This window comes from Petaurus breviceps, unplaced genomic scaffold (genome assembly GCF_028583685.1).
Source record: "Petaurus breviceps papuanus isolate PSGF00001 unplaced genomic scaffold, PetGlider_PUasm1.0 90639, whole genome shotgun sequence".
NCBI lineage: Eukaryota > Metazoa > Chordata > Mammalia > Diprotodontia > Petauridae > Petaurus > Petaurus breviceps.
This window is the reverse complement of record NW_027187296.1, coordinates 79,143-97,888: the sequence shown is the minus strand read 5'-3', so window position 1 is coordinate 97,888 and position 18,746 is coordinate 79,143. Positions and strand designations below refer to the sequence as shown.

Genomic DNA, 18,746 nt, shown 5'->3' with positions numbered 1-18,746 from the left:
GTCAGCTCAAAGCTCTCAGACAAATAAAGCCCCTAGCTCTTCATGGCTGTAGGGCAGTCTGACCAGTTGGTTTCAGTTTGTTTTCCCAGAAGACCAAAACCACATCTGCTCCTCTCTCTGTGTAGCACATCAGAACGTACCAGAGTCATGTTGTCTGACCTCCCCATAGTGGTCCTACCCATTTCACCCCCTTGGAGAACAGGTCCATGGGTCTTCTTCACTTGATCTCAGCTTCCAAACCTTAGACTAGATAGTCCAGGACAGACATTAGTTTTTAGATAGTTACAATTCTTTCTAATTCCAGGCACTAAAAAGCCTGGGGAAGACAGGGAAGGAGAAGGGTTTTAAATGAACTGGAGATTCTCCTATGGGCGTGTGTGTGTGTGTGTGTGGGGGGAAATGGTTAAGTGTGCCACAGGGGGGTCCACCCAATGTTAGACACCTTCTTTGATGTTTCTAAGTAGTGAGAGGATTTATAATGTCCTCTATGTATGATTGGTAGTATTACATTTAATAAGAGGATAATATTAGTGAGAGGATAGGATATGTAATATCCTCTCTATATAACATAATTATATAATAATAACTAAAATTTATATAATACCTACTATGTGCCAAGCACTTTATAATCTCTCATTTTGCAACTGGGAAGTAAGATATACAGGATATAGGAGAGAGAAGATTGGGAGAGGGGGTATTCAGTGGAATCACTGTTTTGGGGTGGTGGGTAGGGGAAAGACAGGGAGAAAATTTGTAACTCATAATCTTGTGGAAATGAATGTTGTAAGCTAAAAAATAAACATAAAATTAATAGTATCTCATTTGCTCCTCATAACACTGTGGTATAGGTGCTGTTATTCCCACTTTACAGTTGAGAAAACTGAGGCTGACAGGGGTTAAGTGACTTGCTCAGGGTCACACAGCTTGAAAGTGTCTGATGTGGGATTCGAACTTATTCTTTTCCATTCCACTAGCTGCCACCTAGCTACCTCCAAGAGTGGAACACATTGGCTGTCCACTTGTCATTCCTCATTCTTGTCACCTGATCTACCTAGCTTCTCTCCTACATTTCTTTGGGTATATCTTTTACTCCTGTTCATCTGAGGTACTTATTGATTACATCATGCCCCAAATACACCTCTTCATTAACCTTTGTGTGATAGGTACTTTTAGTTCTTTACTGTCTTGTATTCCATGTTTTGCTGCCATGTTAGCAAAGCCAATAGAGTGTTGGTATTAAAAAGCCAGGCCTCTGTTTTCATGGGAAGTTTGGGCTCAGAAAATGAACACTGCAATTTCCTGAAGACAATCTAGCTCATTGTCCTCCAACTGTTTAACTCAGAATCTACCTTGTTATCTACTTGTGTTGTCTAGCATAGCATCTATCCAAATTCATGATACAATCTGGGAAATAAACATTCATCATCCACTTGAGTTTTCTTGTGTGGATAGCTAGACCAAAACTCTGATGGATTACAGATTTCTTCAGTGCTATGTCATTTGCAAACAGGAGCATCTGGAGGACCTCACCATTCAAAAAGAATTTCATCTTTGATCTGATATTTATGTTGGATCTTTTCTCCATCACTGTGGTAAAAAAAAAAAAAAATTATTCAGCAAATGTCTTCCCATCTCATTCCTTGCTTAATATTGAGTATTAGAGCATTTTTGAATAAGATTATTTGTGTTGCTGTCTTAGGAACCTTGAACTATTTTTATGTGTGGATAGGAGAAGCTTTATTGTGAAAGAGCTTACAAAATGACATTTTCTTGTAACTATTAGAATATTATGGGGCGGCTAGGTGGTACAGTGAGTAAGAGTGCTGGCCCTGGAATTGGGAGGACCTGGGATTGGTGCTGGCCTCAGATACTTAACACCCACACAAAATAACTGGCTGTGTAACCTTGGGCAAGTTACTTAACCCCAATTGCTTTACAAAAAATACAACCCCAATTAGAATATTATTCATTATCAAGAAGCAATGAAAAAAATGTTTTTAAAAAGAAGCAATGAACATACAATGGATTTTATGTTCTTTATATTTTTAGTTAATTGCAGTAAAGATGCAGTGCATTGTAGAATATCACTGCAAAAGTCTATTTATACTCTGCGAATAACCTTGTAGAGGATGCCCTCAATTCATGTGCAGGTCACTCTCTTCAAGATTTTGCTGTGGTTAGGGTATCTCACCCTATAGGAGAGTAGGGGGGAAGGGGATAAGAGGGGGGGTGATGGAAGGGAGGGCAGGCTGAAGGGGAAGGAAGTTGGAAACACCCACTTTTGAAAAAGGGACAGGATCAAAGTAGAGAATAGAACAAGTGGGGGGTGGGATGGGATGGAGGGAAATATAGTCAGTCTTTCACAATACATCCACTATGGAAATGTTTTGCATAGCTACACATGTACAACCTATATTGAATTGCTGCCCAGTAAGAGTGGGTGATGAGAGAGGTAGGAAAAAATCTGGAATTCAAAGGTTTAAAATCAAATGTTTAAAATATATATATATATTATTATTATTATTTTACATGTAACTGGGAAGCGAGATGTACAGGCACTGGGGCATAGGGATCCGCCATGCCCTGCTGGAGGGTCAGAGGGGGGATGGGGGAAGATGTGGGAGGGAGCAGATTGGGGGAGGGAATGTTCAGTGGGATTGCTGTTTTGGGGTGGTGGGTAGGGGAAAAATGGGGAGAGAATTTATAACTCAAAATACTGTGGAAATGAATGATGTAAACTAAAAATATTAAATTTAAAAAAGATTTTGTTGTGGTGGGATAGTAGGCATATAGGTTGATAGTTATTGATCTCTTTATTGCCCTTTTTTCTTTTTCTTTTTTGCCTTTTGGAGGGCAATTGGGGTTAAGTAACTTGCCCACGGTTACACGGCTAGTTTTTTTGTGTGTGTGTGGGTGTTAAGTGTCTGAGGCCGGAACCGAACTCGGGTCCTCCTGACTCCTGGGCCGGTACTTTACTCACTGAGCCACCTAGCCAGCCACCCCTATTGCCCTTTTTTCAGTATTAATCAGTATCTCCACCTCTCTCTCTCTCTCTCTCTCTCTCTCTCTCTCTCTCTCCTTCTCCCTCTCCCTCTCTCCCCTCCCCCCATATCCAGTGTTGCCAAGTCCTTTATATTCTATCTTTTTATCATCTCTCATATGTGTGCTTCTCTCCTTTGAAACTATCACCACCCTGCTGCTGGCCCTTATTACCTCCTGCCTGGATTACTATAATAGCCTTCTTGTTGGTCTCTGCCCAAAGTCTTTTCCCACACAGTCTAGCCATTACTCAGCTGCCAAAGTGGTGTTCCTAAAGTTCAGTTCTGACCATGTCACTCCTCACCCCCACCCCATTCAATAAACTCCATATATTACTTTCAGGATAAAATCTAAAATCCTCTTTTTGGCTTTTGAAGCCCTTCATAACCTGGCCCCTTTCTAGTCTTCTTAAACTTTATTATCGTCCAAGTATTCTGTGGTCCACTGACACTGTGCTCATAAAGTTCTACATACAAGAAATTCCATCTCTTAATTCCCTGCACTTTCATTGTCTATCCCCAATGACTGGAATGCCCTCTCCTTAACTCCTGGGTTCCTTGGTTTCCTTCAAGTCTTGTCTAAAATTTTACCTTCTGCAAGAAGTCTTTGCAATCCAAATTAATGCTGGTGGTTTCATTCTAAGGTTACCTTGAATTTACACTGTATATATCATGTTATAACATATATAACAAAGTTATTTGCATGTTGTCTCTTGCATTTTAATGTGAACTCCTTAAAGTGATGGGCTGCTTTTACCTTCTTCATATCTTAGTGCTTAGCACAGTGAGTGGCACATAGTAAGGGCTTAATAAATGTTGATTGAGTAACTGATTGACAAAGTCTGAGATTTTTTTCCATACCTTTGATGTTTTTCCCTCTTTCAAATACCTTATATATCATTCCCTTGATTCCCTCACAATTGCATCACCTCCATCCTGAATCTCCTCTACATATACTTGGTCTAATCTGGTTGCTTTCTCGGTTTATGCTTTTTGTATCATTTATGGCTCCTTTATTGACACATTTTAGACTGGGATTTTAGAGTTTGAGTGTATTGGTTCCACTATCCTTGACAGAGAAATAATTTATTTATAATGATTTCTGCAAATCTTTTCCCTTTTTCTTATTTCAAGCCTTCCTTTCATTTTTATCCTTGAATGCACTTGGGATGACTTTGCTTACTCAGATATCTTTCCAAGCTTTTTTTTTTTTAAAGTAGTTTCCCCCTTCACTGCTTTATGAGATAATATTGCTCACAATCACCAATCATCCTTCTCTGTAAGATTTTACAGACAAGTTTATATTCTAAACTGGTGCTGTCTTGAGCAGCCATCTCACTCTGTGTAGCAAGTAAATTAAGTGTTTGCTGACTAAGGCTCTTTCTGGCCCTTTTGGTCTCCTTTTTGCAGCAATTAGTTTATACTGGTTAATAGTATGAATAAAATGACTATAGTTGGTGTCAATGTCATTTCTGCTGTCCATTTCCCATTTTTGATGTTCAATTACTTGTTTAAGTAGTTCAGGGTATTGTGATATAATTTTCTCATTTCTAAAAATTGGATCATTATGATTAACTTTTTAGTTAGTTTAGATCTTTAATGATCTCACTGGATACATTCAGCTGATTTCAAGATAACTCACAAACAAACCTCTTCTTATTAGTTAAAATATAATCTATTTCATTCCTTATGGTGTTATTTGGTGCTCATCATGTCTGACGCTAATTCTTTTCTTGAAGAAGGTGCTTATTATATAGACATCTAAGGCTTCTGTGCTCTTTATTAGTCTTCATGCTCTTTCACCCCTTTTTCCTGAACCATGTTTTCCTATAAATTTTTCTCCATTTTCTCTCCTCTTTTTACTTTTTCATTGAAGTCATCAAGTATCTGAATGTGTTGATTAAATTTGGAGTCTCAATAAGTTCTTCAAAGAATTTCTCTACCAATTCATATTCTGCAACAACTGGTGATGGTATTTAAACAGCAATTGTCTTCACGGTGGTCTTTTTGAAAATACTTATATTGTATTTTATATAAAGATGCTATTAATGACAAGATACATGGGTGAGAGATCATTCACATTAAGTATATATGTGTGTGTGTGTATACACACACATATACATATATACCCCAATACAGTAAAAAACAAATATAAAAAAAATTTAAGTACAAAAGATGTACTGTCACTTTATAATTTGACTGTGATAACTGTTTTGACTCAAATTTTAACTTACTTTTAGATCTTTAAGGTCCCAGTCCAATGTTTAAATTCCATGATAGCATCACTTTACAATTTAAACTGACTTTGTTAAATCGACCTTGTCTAATGCCTTCTCATTTTTCAAAGCACACAAGCCCTGTTCAGTCTTGCCTTGTCTTCTGAAAGTTCTCCCTCTGGCTCTCCTCTGCCTTTTAACAGTAGAGGTACATGTGTTTACCAAGTCTATACCAGTTGCTTTTAATTAACTCCTTGGGCTTTCTCTGGGTGGATGACTCAGCAATCCAACTTTTTAAGGCAGCCGCACTAGTTTACACCACTAACAATTTATGTTAATGTAGTCTCTGGGTTATGTGGGAGAATCTCTTTTGCTGTTTGCTGAGCAGAGATTCTTAGTAGAAGATTAAGATGGCTCTTGATGAATCTTCTGATAAACTAAGTGTTTAACAAGCCAGATGGGGAATGAGACAGTATAAACTATCCCTCCAAGACCGTGACATTGGGGTGTGCGGTAACAAACAAAAAGCTCTCCCTTGGGAAAGGTAAATAGCGAACAGAGTGCTATGCCTGACCCCTACCTGAGTGCTGAGTGGGGGAAGAAGAAACAAGCATCTATTAATCATCTACTATGTACTAGACATTGTGCTAAGCACTTTACAAACATCACATTTGCTCCTCACAATAACTTCGTAAGGTATGTATGATTATTGTCACTTTACAGTTGAGGAAACTTAGGCAGGCAGAAGTTAAGTAATTTGCTCTGGGGCATAGTTAGTACAGTTCTGAGGCCACATTTGAATTCAGCTCCTTTGGACTCCTCCTACGACTATGTCCACTGTGTCCCCTTATTGCCTCAGAATCATTTGGAGTTTTACCACTTTCTTTTTAATTACATTTTCTTTCTGTAAAGATATATTAAACTATAAGGTGAGGGTGGGGAAGGAGGTAAGAAATCTTAATGGGAAATGAAACATGAGATATATTTGCAGATTCTGTAGAAAACTCCAGGTGTGATCAAAATAAAATGACAAATTTGTGATAAATTTATGAAATATAAATACAAATGCTTTTTACATTAAAAAAAAAAACTCTAGGCTAGGGGCAAGTAGGTGGCACAGTGAATAGAGCACTGACTCTGGAGTCAGGAGGACCTGAGTTCAAATCTGGCTTCAGACACTCAACATTTACAAATCATGTGACCTTGGGTAAATCACTTAATCCCAATTGCCCTGCCTTCTCCCTTTCAAAAAGCAAAAACAAACAAACAAACAAAAAACTCTAGTCCAAACCTAGAGGAACCTAATATGGTTCATGTCAGGAGGAAGTGTTTGCTGAATTTAGGATAATATCCTAAAAATATCTGCAGTCATAGCCATGAATCCTCACTTAATCAAAATATTATAATATTCCTTGAACTACTCTGTCTACCCTATGGGTAAACAACCCAGTATTCTACCAATACTTCATACAGAGGTATCACAAAACCCTCATTTCATTAAATAAAGTGAATTCATCATTTAACATGACACAAGGACAGTAATTTTCTAAGGATGGTGTGTTATCCTGGGATTGATTTAAACAACACAGTCTTGTCAGGAGACCAGGAAAGAGCCTTTTATAAAAGCACAATGCAGGAAGAGGTTGAAACCAAGACTAAAGTCAAGCACAAAAGTAGATAAGGGTTCTGATGGGATCTTTTCCACTCCTGAGAAACAACCTCTTCTCTCAGAAGTAGCTATTAATTTGGAGGCCAAAGTGTTCCAAGCCATTTATTTCTCTGCAATGTGTCCTGGCTGGGCTAAAACCCCAAGCACACCACAGGCTTTTGATCTTCACATTCTGTTTAATTTAGAAATATTTAAGTAATCATCATACTGAATCTCCCCAGGAATGACCTAAAACAGGAATAACAAGGTTAAAAGGTTGTTGTTTTAATTTAAAGTCACATTCTGGGACTTAAAAGTCAAACACTTTTATTTTTCTTTTAAATGATTTTTATTGATATTTTGTTTTATACATCACCATAGTATCCCATGTATCCCTCCCCTCTCTCTCCCACAGAACCATTCCATGTGGCTCTTTTTGGAGAGGGAAAAAAAGCACAACTGATCAGTGGGTTGAAAAAGTACAAAAACACACACAATACCTCCCACTTCCATGAAGGGGTGGATTTGGGGGTATCTTCGAAAATATCTTCATTCCTCCTCCTTGATTGTTAACATTTTGTTACATTTACTTCTGATTTTTTAGTGTGTCATTTTTCTTTCCATTTGCATTGTTGTAGTTACTGTGTATCTTGATTTCTTGCCTCTGCTTACTTCATTCTGCATCAGTTTATATAGAACTTTCCGCACTTCTTTGAATCCATCACATACATCACTTTATAAGCACAATAATATTCTCTTACATTCATGCACTACAATTTGTTTAACCATTCTCCAATCGATGGGTATTGGCTTTGTTTCTGACTCTTAGCTATTACCAAAAGTGCTGCTCCGAAAGCATTTCAGAATATTTTTCTTGTCAAAGGCTTCCTTGGGATATAAGCTCAGTAATGTATAGATAGACCCTTACTTTCAGTGATAACCTACTGTCTCAGACAATCTGACCTCAGACTAAACCAAAGAACAAAGGGCTTAGTTGTGGGCTTGCCTGCTGATGAGGTAGCATGACTACCCCCGAAGGGCTCTTTCCTCTCAATTAAGGGAATCACAATGTCGATACACCAGAAAGTTCTCATGGAATTTTATCTGAGAGGCACAGACTACAAATCCACAAATCTTTACACAGCAATACTCAACTGATGAAGGGAACCAGCAAATACTTTTCTTCCTGTTTTGCAGATAAAAGAAACAAAAACAAAAATCTGAAACTCAGGGAAGTCAAGGAGAGTCAGTGGGAAATATGGCATTTGATTTTTAGAGTCTTGACAGTAAATTTTCTTCTCTAGTCATCCTATTTGGTAATTGGTATTTATGTTTTTATATTGAACAATTACTAGTATAAATAACAAAAGCATGAAAGAGAGGCTGTGTAATATAGTAGCAGGGCCATAGTGGATAGAATGCCAGACTTGAATTTAGGAAGACCTGGTTAGGTGACCCTGGGCAAGTCCTTAATGTTTCTGAGACACACTTTTCTCGCTTCTTTTCAGTTCTAGGTGAAGGGACTGGAGCCTACTTTCAGGAGAGAGCATCTGGGGTTCCCAGTGTCCAGTCTGGTAGCCAGCATAGCATTGGTGCCTGGGGAGCAAGGCATGACTTTGGAGAGAGCCTTTCAGGCCTCAACCCAAGGTAGCTGAGATTGAGTACTCAAGTCACATCAGGACAGGAACTTGGTGGGGCCAATGTTGTGGAGGAACAGTCTTAAGAGTTCTCTCCAGTGACCAAGGTGGAATAAGGTAGTATCCCTGAAGTGTTGAAGGAAAATGTTTGCATTTTGTTCTTGGTAGAGCTTCAAAAATAAATCTTTATAAAAGGTAATTGATGTTGTTTAATGGAATTGGGATGCTATTCGCTGGCACCTAACAACAAGGGGAACCTAGGGGGAAGGTGGGACTCAGGGGACTCAAGCTGATGATAGAGTAGATGCCCTAACTAACCCCTGAGGATACCTGAGTGGCAAATGTAACCTTCCTGGCTCGGTAAGAGTGAGCCAAAGCATACTCATTACATAAGGTCCAACTGAGACAATGCATGTAAATCCCTTTGCAAGTCTTAAAGCACTATAATGTGAACTATTATGAATGAAATAGCATTTATTAAGCACTTATTAATAAATAGCATTACTTAAATTAATAAATAGCATTTATTAAGCACATACTACAAGCACAATAATGGCAGTTCTTGCTCTTAGAGTTTCCCTTAGTAAGAGAAGACGACACATGTGGGGGAATGGTAGCCAGAGATGGGTGCTGTGGCCTGGGAAGCCACAAAGATAATGAGAGGAGCAATGGGGCCTTGATTGATGTACCTCTTCCAGGAGTACTAGTATTGCCTTGGTTACTGTACCTACAGTAATCTACAGTTGGAAAGGGTGGGAAGGTCACATAGGTGTTAAATACCAGAGACAAGATTTGAAACCTTTGACTCCAGGTTGTGCAGGCCCGGTAGATGGCAATGCCTCAGGGCATTAATTACCTTCCCCACAGAATATATAAATGTTGGGGGTTTAGAGGGAGGGAAGAAGCATTCTATGCCTGTATCAGTATCAGAACTGTTGTATGCTTGCTTAGCAGATTCTCAGATATAAGTTCAAAGGAATGAACCCTAGAGAACTAGCTCACGGCCCTTAGTTTCAGAGGAGGAAACTGATATCCAGGGCCTAAGTTCACAGTCATATTCAAACATGGTTTTCGATGCCAACTCTCTTTGCTATGGTCTACTAGTTAAGAACTGGTAAATAAAGAAAAGAGAAGGAATACATCTGCCATGATCTCATTCCTCTGGACTGTTGGTGTGGAGGAAGAACACCTTGCCATGGCCTCTGGAAGCTCCTGCTTACAGGGCTCTGCTGCCCCAGTTCAGTTTTACCTCAGTTGTACACCTCAGCCATGGCGGTCCCTCTGAAAGCACCAATGTCCAAAGTTATCAGGAACAACACCAAAGTATTTCATGGCATTGCCCATGCTCGTATATTATGACTTCAAACACAATACAAATACAAGGCTAAGGTTAAAGGAAGGTTTCACAAAGGTTTATTTTAGAACCATGGAGGCAGCTTTTCAATAAATCCATTACATCATGGAATGAACAAACATACATTTTAGGAGGACAGAGGAAAAGGGAGTGGAAGGAAAACAACCATGCCGTTCTGCAGCACTTTATCATATTCAGTATGTATTTATCTTTGATCTTTAAGAAACATTCATCTTTATTATTCTATTACATTATGGAATCCCTTTGTAATTGGAACACAGATTTCCTGAAGATAATGTTAATGTTAAGATGGCTTGTCTCAAAGCAGGTGGCAAGATCTGGTTGCTGAGGACTTAACAGTATTTTGTTCTCATATCCAGAGCAAAGGGTAGAGGATTTAAAAATAGATCAGCATTCAAGAGATCCACTCCAACTTTCATGTTTCTTACATTTTCACTCTGAAATTCACAGAGAACTCCCTTATCTTAAAAGAGGAGCCCAAATAAATGTATAAAATGCAACCAATTAAAGATCTGCCCCATAGAGATTGACGGGCGTAATACAGAAGGGCAGGAGCCTTGTTCTTGGCTACAGCAAGTCAGAAGCAGGCCCTATAACCAGTTTTCACTTGGTCAAGTACTTTCCAAGTTGTACAGTATGTAATAGGTTTTAAACTCTTAATATAACATTTTTCTTTTGCAAAATGACAACACATTAAAAAACATATCCTTAAACATGTAATAGCAATAACATAAAACACAAATGAAGACGTAATGGTTAAAATAAACAAGTGTTTTGGTCCATACATTATGTTGGTATATTCTAGGGCTGCAAAGTGCTAACAAAAGATATAAACGCAAATATAAACAAACCTTTTTCCCCCTTTATATTAGCAATAGTCCTCCCTCTCCCTTAATTAGAGAAAAAAAGGTCCAAAGTGTCAAGGCTTGATCTAAGTTATACATGCCTCCTTGTTTCTAATTTAATCATCAAATCAACATGTAATTTTAATGTCTATTGCCTAAGTGAGTTTGATTCTTTTATGATTACTGACTCATTCAACAAACATTTGTTGTCTTCAACATATAAGGCACTGGCCTTAGTGCTGGGGACAAAGAAACAGAATTCAATTGATGAAACACAATAGAGAATCCCTGAACTTAAGGAGCTTTTCTAAGGGGGGGGAGGGGGCGCACGGGGAGAAGAGATACAGAAAGGTGTGGGAGATTTACAAGAGGGAATATTTGTAACATTTCTTTAGGAAATTGTACAGTGATTAGCCACCATTCCCTTTATATTTCCCCTTTCCCTAATAAAATATCCATATAGCTACAGATAAAAAATATAGACTGTGCTTTCTTGGAATTTGATAGAGGAAACTAAGGGAGAGTGATCTTCTCTCATTTATCTGGATTAATCAAGCCTTGCAGATAATTACTCGCCTAGTACTGGTAGTGGCTGGCTCATGATAAACTCAATGATAAATATGGAATTCTACTAATTTTATTAATTGCCAATTGCAGCAGTAGCAAGTTAAAAACAATTGTATGGTTTGTTAAGTTTTGAGTTCTTATCTGAGAGGCTGGCTGAGATGAGGTTTAAAAATGAAGATGATTTTATGTTATAAAGTCAGAAAATACTTTAGGCATTGGAAATAGAAGGCAAAACTAGCCAATGGCAGAAATGGAATGGGGGCTGTATTGATAATAAAGGCCAAAAAAATGGCATTTTGGAAACCCTGCAGGTCCAATTATCCCAATGGTCATACCAAGCTGTTTTATCTCTATCTCTTTAGGGAAAAAAGTACCCTAATTCTCCTTGACATGTATGGTTACAGTCAGGATTCACCCAATTCCCTCTCTGAAAAAGTTCTAAGGATGGAGTGCTTTAGCTGCCAGCTTTCATACAAAAGACTGGGCTGTGGTGGACGCAGCACGTAGTTAGAAGTTAGCTTAAGGCCAAGTGAAGTTTCACAGAATTGGACGGTACAGAGCTATGTCCTCCCACTGTCTCTCCAGCAAGCTTGAAGCCTTAATTCTCCCAAAGGTCTTGGAAGACAAACATCTGGTGGTGTCCTGAGGCTGCTCTCAGGACGAAGGAGGGAGTGGTGGCCAGGTCATAATGGCCAACATGAACTTAATATGTAAATTCTAAAAGGACAAATACAGCTAGAAGGTAGTGTTCTACAACCATCCCACTGCACCAACCATTGGGCTAGGTACCCTGAGAATATCCAATACTTATCAAATGACAAGTTGATGGAACTAGGGACCATTTCAAGCTAACAATTTCAGGCATTTACAAAGTAAAGGAAATCTTGAGAGGAGAAGAGAGGTTTTCAACTAGAATAATATGAATGATCAGCTAAACCTCTTTCAAAGCACAGAGTACTGGGAACTATTTGTCTCCTTATGTTCTTAACCCCCTAAAGATCAGTGTTCTAATAGTAAAAATGTTTAGTGTTCCAGGAATATACAAAAATCTTAGGGCAGTTTTAACCTTTTAAAAGCTTAAAAATGCACTAAAGACTTTTGGGATATCCTTTATTTTTTGGCACTTCATACCACATAGACTGTAATTAAAGGGGAAAATCAATTTTAAGAATTAACTTTATTCTTGTCTCTCCTGTTCAGGTTGCTGAATCCTTGTGTTGAACGCTTTAAAAGAATACATGTGTGCACATGTGGGCACACACATACACACACAGAGTACAGTTTAAACTATCTTAAAAGAGAAAAAAATGAAGAATTGCTTAGGGCTGCATGAAAAATGTAAACTGTCAGAAGACTTAATTTCCAGTATTTTAAGATGTAAACCTTAGTGACAAGATCATTTATGTACAATTAAGAGGCAGCTGTAACAGTGGATAGACAGCTGGACTCAAGAGTTGGGGAGACCAGGGTTGAGGTCCTGCCCCTGACTCTTGGCAGCTGTATGACCTTGGGCAAATCACTTTACCTTTCAAATGCTCTAGACAACTTTTCAAGTCTATTAAGTTGTGCAGTAAAGGTGCCAACCTGCACTGGTAAAGGAATTTTCTTCATTTAGGAGTTCCCAGTGGAATCACAGGTTCAGTCCTTCCTATTCCTTAAGATCCTGTAATGTGATCACAAACTGGGGAATCTCATTTGCTGAATACTGATGTCTAATTACTTTAATTTGTAGCTGCTTTTCTCTTAGGCAAAATTAGGGCTCAATCAGCAAACTTAAAAGTAGCAAAAAAAATTTGTTTTAAATGAGGCTTCAAAAGAATGGGGGTGTTAGTTGAGTGGGGAAGATATCTGCCAAGAGGAGCCCACTGAAATGGTTCCTTCACAGTCTATCCTCAGAAAAACGATACACTGTATATGCTCGTGGGCACCTGAATTCCCACTCTCAATCCTGACTCTGGCACTGAGTGGTGAAGCATCTGAAAAGGGAATATGCCGACCTGCCACAAAGACCCTGTTATTACATACTTACCAACCTGTTGGCTCATGACCAGAGTGGGTGACAGAAAGTTTATCAGATATGTTTTATAGAAAAGGACTCGGTAGTATGATACTTCTTACCCACCAGTGGTCTGGTTGGAGGCCTCCAAATCACTCCAAAGACCAGGCTTGTATTCTTATACCAGGTGATGTTCACAGTCCCCTAAAGCAAAAGTTTCCAGAAATCAACAGTTCCTCCAGAGATGCCCTATTGTATGCTCGTCCTTCCCCACCCTCCCCAGGCTCCCTCAGCCAAAGAATGCTGTCATCGCTGCTGATCTATCCGGCATGACTGAGGTGTAGCTCAGTTTCTGGGGGTGCTTCTTAGCAGATGACCTCTTAAGGTCCTTTCCAGTTATGATATTCAAAGATTCATTTATTAATATTAAGGCAAAAGGGAGTAGCAATTTAAGTCAATCAGAAACACTGGTTTCTCAAGCAGAGCAACAAAACAAGACTTTACATTTTACTTTATCTGAAACTTTTTTTTCTATTATGGTAGAGTTGTTGCCTCTTGTGATACTAATTCCTAACAAGTAAATGAAAGAAAGGGATGATTACTTATTGCATCAAAGGTGGGGGAAAGGGGAATCACAAAATTTTAAGATGTAATGGTGGCTCCTTCTTGGGTATGAGTTGCACTAGATAGCCACTCTAACAATTCTGTGAAATCATCACAATTTCCTGTTTTCAAAAAATATCCAGTTCAAGTCAACCTTGGCCTCCCAAGAAGGGCAACAATGGTGGTACATATGTCAAGTACAAAGGTAAGCCAAATGGACAGTAATTGAAAAAGGAATCTTAAGAGAGAGAAAGTCTCCACTGAGAAATGCAAGAGGCTGGTGCCAGCTTCTAATTCTGACTAAGAAACTTTCACTTTCAGAAAATGCTTGGTGGAGAGACATCCCACAAGCAGAGAATTTTCTCTGGGAAAAGAATATAGAACAGAGGTGGGGAACCTGTGGTCTTGAGGTTACAAACTTTGGATTCGGTCAAAGGGCCGCACTTGAGGACCTAGAGGGTCACATGTAGCCTCAAAGCTGCAGGTTCCCCATCCCTGGTATAGAAACACAAGTTAAAAATTAATGCATTCACAGAGTTTCCAAGATAATCACTTCATGTGGGTAAACCACATTTGCTGAATCTAAATGACCTCAAGGACATTCAGACAAGAGAAGGAAAAAGCAAATTAGTAAAAGCTTAGAAACATCACAGTATTTTTTTTTTAAAGCAAAACTCATACCGCTGATGAAACTTGAGATTACCTTGACTGGCTTTAAATTATGAACAAATCTTTGGGCTTGGTTAGGAATATGGTATTGGAAAGACTTGTAAAGGCTTTTGAATATAGACATCCATGCAGAGAAATCACATTTAAGTCAAATGCCAGAAAGCTAAAAGAATCATGTGTGATCCTACAGGAGTGCAAGTATTTGTCCAATGAGACTTTGGCTCATTTGGAGAACGTGTGCACAGGCCTGATGGGCACTCATCCCATCAGTTCCTTAATACTAGATTTCCCTTTTTTGTACTGGCCAGAATGCAATGAGGAAGAAGGCAAAACGGAATGGGAGGCCTTCTATTTATCTCTGTGGATCAACTCCACCTTTCAGTACTTAGAAATTAGTAACAGGATAATGAGATCCAGGCATATATATATGTGTATATATATATATATATATATATAGACTATAGGCATTTGAATATTTTAAAAATCAGAACGTCATCTGGTTCTTTTTAAAAGCTCCCAAATGAAACGGACAGACATGCAGAAGACATTCAAAATAGTGATTATAGCAGCTATTGATAGCAGGGAGAGGATTTGGGGGAGGCAAAAAAAAGTGGTAAGTGGTTATGTTCCTTAGGGTATTTTGTCCTATGTACACTTTTTGGGTGGCAGGGAGTGAGTTACAGTAATATGGGGATATTTCTCTCCCCGTGCTTTGTTAAAATTTCTTGTTTACAAGCATAAATGTTCAATTTAATAAGGCAATGCACAGTGTTATTTTCCCCAAGGCCTCTTGGGCAGTCATAACCACCACCAAGTTATTGAAGAGGTCACAGAACCAGGAAGCAGAGCTTGCCACTATGAGGGCCTGGTTTTCTAGTCTGGCACTAACCATCAGCCATGCCAGAAAACCAAGAAGAGGGAAAAATAAATGATAAAAATAAGTCTGTAGTACCATAAGACTTTCTGCTTTCCAGAAAGAAGGAAATTAAAAGTGACATGTTCCATACCCCTCCTACCCTCAATCTATCCTTTAAAAAAAGTTCCCAAATTTAGTATTTTAGTGAAGTGGAAATGAGGTTCTCCATAAAAGAGAATAAAAAAGTACATTTTCTATATAAGAAATGAGCAGATTTTCTAAGCTCTATAGGGGGGGGGGGGGAAGGAACTGGTTCTCCTTTTCACATCTAGAAGAGCTAGCAATTTTCCCTGGCTGGGTTTCATTCCATTTCTTTTAGGTTCAAAATGAAAGAAGTTAAAACCCCCCACGATAATAAGCAGGCCATTTTGGTTCACTTTAAAAAGCATTATTTTACACTTCATTTAAAAGTTAAAAGTTTTGCCCAAAAGGAAAATAGCATGAAAATGCAGAATTCCACAATACCAAGTGTCTCAAGGGATAGAACATTTAAGTGTGCAGGGCGTCTAGATCAATTCCATGATCTTTTTTTTTTCCTTAATGCATAGTTTGAGTAGGGAAGAAACAAGAAGAGATCTAATTAAAATTTCATACAAATGAACACATTTAAGTTCGGAAGTAACACATAACAAAGAGACAATTGGTTTTATAACATGTGGCTTGGTGAAACCTAAGAGAGGATGGTCACTAAAATTTCATTTAAAATCACTTGTGTGGTTACAGCTGAGTTCAGATTAACACATGCTAATGCTAACGGGAGATGCCCTCAGCTGTAATCATCCACTGCTTGGACATCTTTTAGGTGGCTGTGGGGCAGCTTAACCACTATTTTTAGGAGAAGCAGGGGGAAGGCAGGAAAAACTCCATTTTCCTTCTGTGGCCCAGGAAACTGGAGAAGCTGATTTGTTAGATAAAGACAGGATGGAGTCAGGCACTTCTGCTTAGCTCCTTCGAGAAGTCAGTCAGTCTTCACAGATGTCTCCACTGAATTGGAGATGAACCCAGAAACATTAACAATAAATAGCTTTAGTACATTCTTTCTGGAGAGCAGATTTGTGATGAGCAGGAGGTCAAAGTGACGCTGAGCATGTGGCAGAATATATCCTGAGGTGGGGAACAGGAGGAAGCACAAAGACCACCCCCGCCCCCTCAAAAGACACCTCCCTCACTTCCCCAGTACAAATGAAGCAGGGAGAACAAGGAAGAGCTGAAATATTCAAAACTCAACAGCCATTCCACACAGATTCTTTTTTCAGACAAACTAAAAACACTGCAGCACGGCCGGATTGTACAAACCATTTGCTTAAAAAAATAGCTTTTTCTATTGTGTGAATAAGTTGAAATAAGAGTCTCCTTGCTAGGGGCTTCTTGCCCCACACTAGCAGATGACTTAAAACCAACTCAGATCTTGAGTCTCTCCCTTACTGCCCACCACACTCAGCTTTATATCTTCCTCAATGATTTGGATTAGAATGACCGTTGCTTCCAGAAATGCTGTTTTTGGGGTTCTGGGAAACATCATCAAGATACCACTGGTGTCATATCCCACAACTGTTAAAAAAGAAGAAAAAGAGATCTCAAAAAATCTACAATTTTATTGAGTTATTTACAATGTTTCATGTCAATGTTAATGTATCACATTAAGCTATGTTATGTGCTATATTTATGTAACAGTAATAATAGCTAACATTTATATAGCACTTACTATGTGCCAGATACTATGCTAAGCATTTTACAATACTGTATTTTATGTTAATGTATCAATAAGTTGTATTCATACCTGAATAATAAAAGTTTCTAAGAATTTAATCCCCACCAGCAAAAAAAAAACAAAACAGCATGGTGAAATGGAAAGAACAGGGCACTTGGAATAAGAGTATCTGGGTTTGAATCCTGACTATAATGTACTGGCTGTATGTCCTTAGGTAAGTCATTTCACTTTTCTAAGTTCAGTTCCTGTACCTATGAAAGGAAGAATAATCTCTATGTTCTTATGTAGTTCTAAATCCAGTGCTTCCTCTGAGTCTTTTTGTTTAGGAACTAAGTCAAACTACAAAAATATAATTCTTAATCAAACAAGGCTAAGGAAAAAAAATTGTTTTCTTCCACAACCAGTTTGGCCCAGGAAGAGAACAAGACCAGAAGTAGAAGCTTAAGTCTCATTTCAAGGATTCTTCAATGCTGTTATCCATGGCACTAGCAGTCATTTTCTGATTCTCAGGAAAAAAATGAAAGTACTCATTAGGTCTTTAAAGCAGGAAACGCCTCTGTTTTCAGGCACCAGGAAGCCCCTAGGACAACAGGATACTCAGAGAAGTCCTACATTGCTATTATGATAACCAATAATTCTAACTACTCACATTTACATAGCACTTTAAAGGCTAGCCTCCCACAACAGCCTTTGGAGGCAAGCAGCACCAGGTACTATTATTCTCATTTTAGAGAGGAGAAATTTTGTTTATTGTTCTTTGATCATATTTCATGTCTGATTCTTTGTGACCCCATTTGGGGTTTTCTGGGCAAAGACATTGTGGGGGGATGGGGTACTATTTTCTCCTCTAGCTCATTTTACAGATGAGGAAACTGGGGCAATTAGGCTGAATTGACTTGTCCAGAGCCACACAGCTACTAAGTGGCTGAGGATGTATTTGAATTGAGGAAGATGAGTCTTCCTGACTCCCAGCCTGGGTGCTCTATCACAAATGTTAATGGTTTTTCCATTGTCATACAGCTAATATTAAGCATGGGAGGTGGGGTTTGAACTCAGGTCTCCCTAGACTTCAAGTTCAAATTGCTTTGTTGTATTGCTACTGTCTCTCTGGGTGGAGTGGGACATAGCCACCACTTTTTAATTAGAAAAAACACTAGCTTTTTGATTGAATGATTGTTTTCACAGTAAAGAGGGACCTTATTTGTTTCCCTTTCAGTCAAGAGATGGTGAATTCCTGCTTTTCCCCAGAGAATGAAATTTACCCATTTTCTATTTGAATAACTAAACAGAACTTCCTGCCAATCATTTCTAGTTTAGTAATTTGGTATCTTTAAAAAAAAAAACACATTTAATGTTTTCCCTTCATTTGCTTCATGTCTCAATTTTAGAATTCATTAAAATATATTTGATATTGGTGATTAGAAGGGGTGGAATGATTAGAAGAGTGGAAAAACTGACCATTGAGTGCTAAGTTATTCTATTTTGCCATATAAAGAGATGATGTTACTTTAGGAGAGATTTTGTC

General features: G+C 38.5%; 1 protein-coding gene across 2 annotated transcripts in view; it reads right to left on the bottom strand.

The window, feature by feature from the left end:
• Window positions 1–9,929: 9,929 nt before the first annotated feature.
• The window catches only part of WDFY2 (WD repeat and FYVE domain containing 2), an 86,491-nt gene continuing 77,674 nt past the window's right edge, over window positions 9,930–18,746 (bottom strand). For both annotated transcript variants that reach the window (XM_069064576.1, XM_069064577.1), the window contains one exon: window positions 9,930–17,061. In XM_069064576.1, coding sequence (XP_068920677.1) covers window positions 17,032–17,061 — 30 coding nt within the window. In that variant the 3' untranslated portion in view covers window positions 9,930–17,031. The remainder of the gene's footprint in view (window positions 17,062–18,746) is intronic.